The 5,804-nt window shown below is 40.4% G+C and overlaps 1 protein-coding gene across 1 annotated transcript in view; it reads left to right on the top strand.

Annotated features, from left to right (window-relative positions):
- Positions 1-2,444: 2,444 nt before the first annotated feature.
- The window catches only part of LOC108795322 (myotubularin-related protein 9-like), a 13,546-nt gene continuing 10,186 nt past the window's right edge, over positions 2,445-5,804 (top strand). Inside the window, exons 1-2 of the mRNA XM_018566551.1 lie at positions 2,445-2,641; positions 4,997-5,156. Coding sequence (XP_018422053.1) covers positions 2,445-2,641; positions 4,997-5,156 — 357 coding nt within the window. The remainder of the gene's footprint in view (positions 2,642-4,996; positions 5,157-5,804) is intronic.

Genomic DNA, 5,804 nt, shown 5'->3' on the forward strand with positions numbered 1-5,804 from the left:
GCTGCCGGCAGGTATCACAAAGATGGTGGCGCATGCCACGTCACAGTGGGGTGTCACCCGGTATCTGCTCCGGGTGACACCCAGCCTCGGGACGCCCCTGGCCAATGTTAATCTATGGGCAGCCGGATGTAAATGGACCTGTGTCTGGTTACATCTGATTACTCCCAACTCCGTTTTGGTGGACGTAATTGTGATGGATTGGAGGTAGTCTGATGTGAACGGACACATGTCTATTTACATCCGACTCCCCATAGACTTAACATGGGGACATACAGCTCACCTTTTTCCTCCATCACAAGATGGCATCTGTTCCACACAGTAGCATATCCAGGGCACAGCACATATGGCACATGCCTTGTGCGCCACTTGAAGGTGGGGGCGCCGATCTGTGGGTCAGCAAAAGTTTGCCAACCCACAGAGATAGTGGACTGCCGCTGTCATTATTCAACCACTGCCATTTGGTTATCTACAGGGGCTTCTGCGCTCGATTAATCTAAGAAAAACTGGGCGTTACTCCTTACAGCTGCTCACTTAAATTGGCTGCATGAGCCTGCATTAATATCATTCAAATATGTAAAGCGGCGCTATAACCCAACAAGTAAACAAATAATATGTGCAAAATACAAATATTATAATGAATAATACTACTGTGAGAGAAAAAAAAACCATACATATATAATATTTTTCAAATATTTTCAAAATTAAATCTTCTAGTCAACTGTTTGTGTGAATCACAAGGTGATAATCTAAAAAAAACTCCAAATGACTAATAAAGTAGTCTTGTGTTGTCTTTGTTTTTCTTTGTGCGTCACTCTGCCCACTCTTGTAATTTCTTGTGTATTTTTTGCTGAAGTGCTCATAAAAACCAGTTAAATAAGCCTCTCACCTCCGTGTTCAGACCCTTGGGTCTCATAGTGCTTCTTATAGGGTAAAACTCCTTCCTCACGCTGTTTGTAGCTGTGATCTTCCTTCCTTCAGATGAGACCAATCCTGATCTTAACGGTTTTCTCCTCTACCGACAGACCAAAAAAGATCTCTCAAAGACAGAAGTGGAAATCATAGCGCACCCCGTATGCATGAAATTATTTTATTTTAAAAAATACACTCACATAAAATGAATAAAATTGCTTATCAGAATCTCATTCCTGGATGTTAGATCTGTCCTCCTCTTTTCCTCCAGGCGTTCTGACGTCACTGACTCAGCTTATACGCGTTACGTGTAATTGACTTCATCAGGAAGGATTCACACAAACAGTTGACTAGAAGATTTAATTTTGAAAATATTTGAAAAGATGCCAAGCAGTTCTATTAACTAGCTGGAAGCTGCAAGGGTTGTATAATACAGCGGACTGCCGCTGTCTTTTTTCAACTCCATGGCTGCTGGTGGTTGGTTGCTGGTTGCTAGAACCTGTTGGTGTCCTAGCAACCAACCACCAGCAGCCAGAGATTTGAAAAATGACAGTGGACTGCTGCTGTCATTATTCAACCACCACTGCTGCCGGTTAGTTGCTAAGACCACCTGGCATCCCCCCCGTTAGGGAGATTCACCCCCTATATTTGTCCTGGTGACTGTTATCACTGAAAGTAAAAAGAGTAACTAGAACAGGAATAGATTGGAAATCTTCCAATGATGACAATAGTTCTGGTGACACTGCTGACCTCCAGTTATTTCCTTCTCTTTGGAGGGACCATTTTTTAGCTGACTGGGAAAAGATTATATCCTCTACATTCTCACTGCTGTCTGTGACTTCCTGTACCTGTGACCACTGTTGCCTTCATTTTTTCTATGGGTTTGACAGGCATTAAAAGTGAGTTGGAAATAAAAGGAAACAGCAATAAAACCTGACAGAAGTTCAGACTCTTCCACGTTCTATTCAGAAGATTTAAAAAAAACTGGAATAAAAGGGAAAAAAAGTTTCCTTTGTATTATTTATTAGACTCTTAGCATCATTGTGTCCTGCAACATTTTCCTGTAAACCAAGCACAGTGACTCGTTATTGGCCAGCAGGTTTACCGGTGTACTTTCGTGAATCTAATCTCAATATCACTCTGTCCATCTATGAGTAGAAATATGATTGTGCAAGGGTTAATTTGCAGACTGTTTCCTTTCCCATCTATGTCACAAGAACCACAGCTTCCTTCTTGTAAGAAGTGACATTCCACCCCCTTCTTATATGCAAGATTTTACATGACAAGTCTTTGCTTTGCTTCTAATAAAATGTCCCTTATCTGCTAAAGGATATTCAGATGATTTACTTTACATTGAACATACATTGAGCATCCTTTGATTGACCGTAAAGATTCACTTTTAATAGGTGAGTGTAAGCAAGGCTTCCTTCCCTGATTTTACTGTTTCTGGATTCACACATTTATTCATAAACTGTCCTTATCTCATTGTGTACAGGTTTTGTCTACAGTTTGCAGGACTATTTCATCTTCACTACATGGAGCTGTCACATCTTATTCAGAGTTCTCAAGTAGAGAATGTACGGGTGTACTGCCCCCTAAAACCTCCTGTCACTGGGACTTTGTGTGTGAGCAGCCATCACCTTCTACTTTCTGCCCATCCTCTGGAGGGCAAAAGACTGGACAAATGTGAACTCTGGCTTCTGCACTGTGCCGTGGATTCTGTAGAGAAAAGGTACATACATAAGGAAAATGAGAAATATACATATATAAAGTATATGCATTTGTTGAAGTATATACAGTATATATATATATATAAATATATATATTAGATACCCTTTAAAAGCTGTACAGTAGTGCTTTTCAAGACCTCTGTTAAACCAAATGTCATACTTATGTTTAAAACAAATGTCATATTGCGAAGGTAACCAGCATTTCATTTTTTATGTAAATATCACACTCCTGGTAGAGCTGATTTGGGTTTAGGAAGAGGTAGGACAGATTAGGGGGTGAACTTTATTCTGTATTTCCATTTTTATAATGGTATTTATGATCATCTTCCTTTAATGAACAGGAGAGAGTTTCCTCTCTTAAAGCAGAAATAAACTCACTGCCATATGTCCCAGGATCGTCTGTCCCTCCTTTGTGCTCAGGACCTCTATGGTGGGAGATCAGCAAATTATCAACTTGCTGATCTCCTCTGGGTCTTATGAACCCAGAAGAGCTTAGCTCTGAACACAGTCTGTGCATGATCAGCTTTACCAGAGTGCAGAGGTTACATTAGGTGTCTAAAACACCCCTGATGTCTCCTCAAAGAAAACCTGTCACCTGCACTCTGCATTTACACAGTCCCATTTTGATAACAATAAAAACAAAAAAAGTTTAAAAAAATTAAAATGTAATAAAAGAAATTCAAAAACACCCCCATACATTTATGAAAGCCCTCCACCCCCACAGACACACAACATAACTGCACAAGTGTATGTTGGGTGTACACGCATATAAAAACAAATATTATGCCACACATATTAGGTATTGACCGGAGTGAAAGCAATAATTCTAATGCCATCATTGGCTGTTATTTCTTACTGATGAGCTATAAAAGCTTTCTTTGCCTATGGACAATTTTGGTTACCGTAGTTTTTTGCCATTTTACAGGCACGTGCAATTTTTAAGATTGACACATTTGGTATATATTTACTCAACACAACCTCAACTTTTATATTTTGCCAAAAAATGGGTAACATATTGTGTGTGCAACAATATTAGAATGTATTATTTACTGAAAATATAGATTTAAAAAACAGTAGCTAAATTCTTGTGTGACATAAAAAATTGCAGAAAATAGGTCACCAGCACTCCATAAGTTAAAATGAATGAGTCCTTTTAATGGACAATGATGTCACAGAAATCCAACATGAGCCGACGTTTCGGGGCCACACAGGGTCCCTTCTTCAAGGCAAGAGATGTGACATCTCTTGCCTTGAAGAAGGGACCCTGTGTGGCCCCGAAACGTCGGCTCATGTTGGATTTCTGTGACATCATTGTCCATTAAAAGGACTCATTCATTTTAACTTATGGAGTGCTGGTGACCTATTTTCTTCAATCTTGTGTTTTGCACGGTGCCATCCGTGAAGTTACTTCGAGCACCATTTATTTGATTGTTGGCCGGGACTGCTGAAAGGTGTGCGGAGGGCACCTCCATCAATTACATAAAAAATTGCAACTGCTGCCATTTTCTTCTACAGGGTCTCTGTTTATGAAAATATATATTTTGGGGGGTTTTCTTTAAGTAATCTTCAGGCCTAAAATGTGCATTTTACCATTTGTGCAAAAATATGAAAAGTTTTCCAGGAAAAAGGAGCACACCTTCCACCAAAATATTCTTATCTATCCATTTCCCAGTCCCCATCCCCCGCAGTCACTTTGTTTTTCCCAGTTCAAGGAGCTAAATCATCAGATTCTACCTATGGCAAGATTGTAGGGTTCTGTTAAAAGTTCTCTAATGTGTGTACCTGTGTTGGCGCATTGTTAACGTCATAGGGGCAGCGTTAATGTGTGACATGTTTTTTTATTACTATTATTATACAGAATTTATATAACGCCAATAGTTTGTAATGTACAGCGCTCTACAAAATTTCTCAAGAAGACTTTGTAGAATATATAGGTGCTATATCAACGAGTAAAGTACATTTCTTAAATTCTTGTGTTTTACATTAAAGCTGGGTTCACACCTGGGCGTACGGAATATGCGCGATTTGCGGTAAAAGAAACACGCGGCAAATGCGCGTTTACGAGGGCTATCCAGCTGTATCCTAATGGATATGCGCAACAAATACGCCTCAAAGAAGCTCCTGTACTTCTTTGGGCGTAGGGCGTTTTTCAGCGCGTTCCTACGCGCTGTAAAACGCCCAGGTGGGAACTATGCCCATAGGCAATTATTGGTTTTCACTTGTTGAGAGTTTTACAGCGCGTAGGAACGCGCTGTAAAACGCCCAGGTGTGAACCAGGCCTAAATGTGTAAACATGCATTCTCTTCTGCTGTTTTCTTCACTTTTTTTATTTTGGATGCTACTATTACGTTTTGTAGTGTGCACAACGTAGCCGTTTTGAAGAACAAGGAAAATGGCCAAGAGGGGGAAAGCAGGAGCAGTTCAGGAATTGTCACACTCAAGTGTAAAGACTTGAGGGTCATCCAGCTGGAGATACCTGGCATGGAGGAGACGCTGAATGTTGCCCGCTCGGTGCAGGTCAGTGAAATTGGGTTAAACCTACATTGCACAATATGGAACAATAAATACACTATACCATTTTTGTATAACAGTTCTTACTCCGGATTACAGCGTACCCAGAATTAAGTGCCAGTGTGTCCATTTATTAAAACATTACTGAAACATAGAGTTCCTCTTTTCAAGTAATAAACTTTTTTGTTGTTGTTAAATGTGAACTAGAAAAACAACTCGTATTTAAAGGGGACCTAATATTAGATATATTTTTGGATATATTATTTTCATGAAAATTATTGCAAGTTCGTTGTCTGCCATTGTGATTTTACTTAAAGGGTTATTAAACCCTCGGGTTTTTTTGCATATATCTAAAGCTAGCAAGCTCCCGTCTGAAGATCTGAAAATTCTTGGGCGGCCGCAAAGGATCTTGGGGCAGGTGCATGCGCAGTTCAGATCTTCGTCTGGGAGATGAGGAGAGACACAAGGTAAGTAAATGCAAGCAGCCCAGCAGACTCAGTGGGACACAGAAGACGCAGCAGTCAGCGCTGGATCAGAGACAGGCACCAGCGCTGGAGGAACTGATAAAAATTACAGGAAAGAAGATGATCGGATCAAGAGGCATCATTTAAGGTAAGTGCATACACCAGCATTGGGGGGGGGGGGGGGGGAAAT

The sequence above is a fragment of the Nanorana parkeri genome, unplaced genomic scaffold (assembly GCF_000935625.1).
Source record: "Nanorana parkeri isolate BGI_ZX_2015 unplaced genomic scaffold, ASM93562v1 scaffold959, whole genome shotgun sequence".
NCBI lineage: Eukaryota > Metazoa > Chordata > Amphibia > Anura > Dicroglossidae > Nanorana > Nanorana parkeri.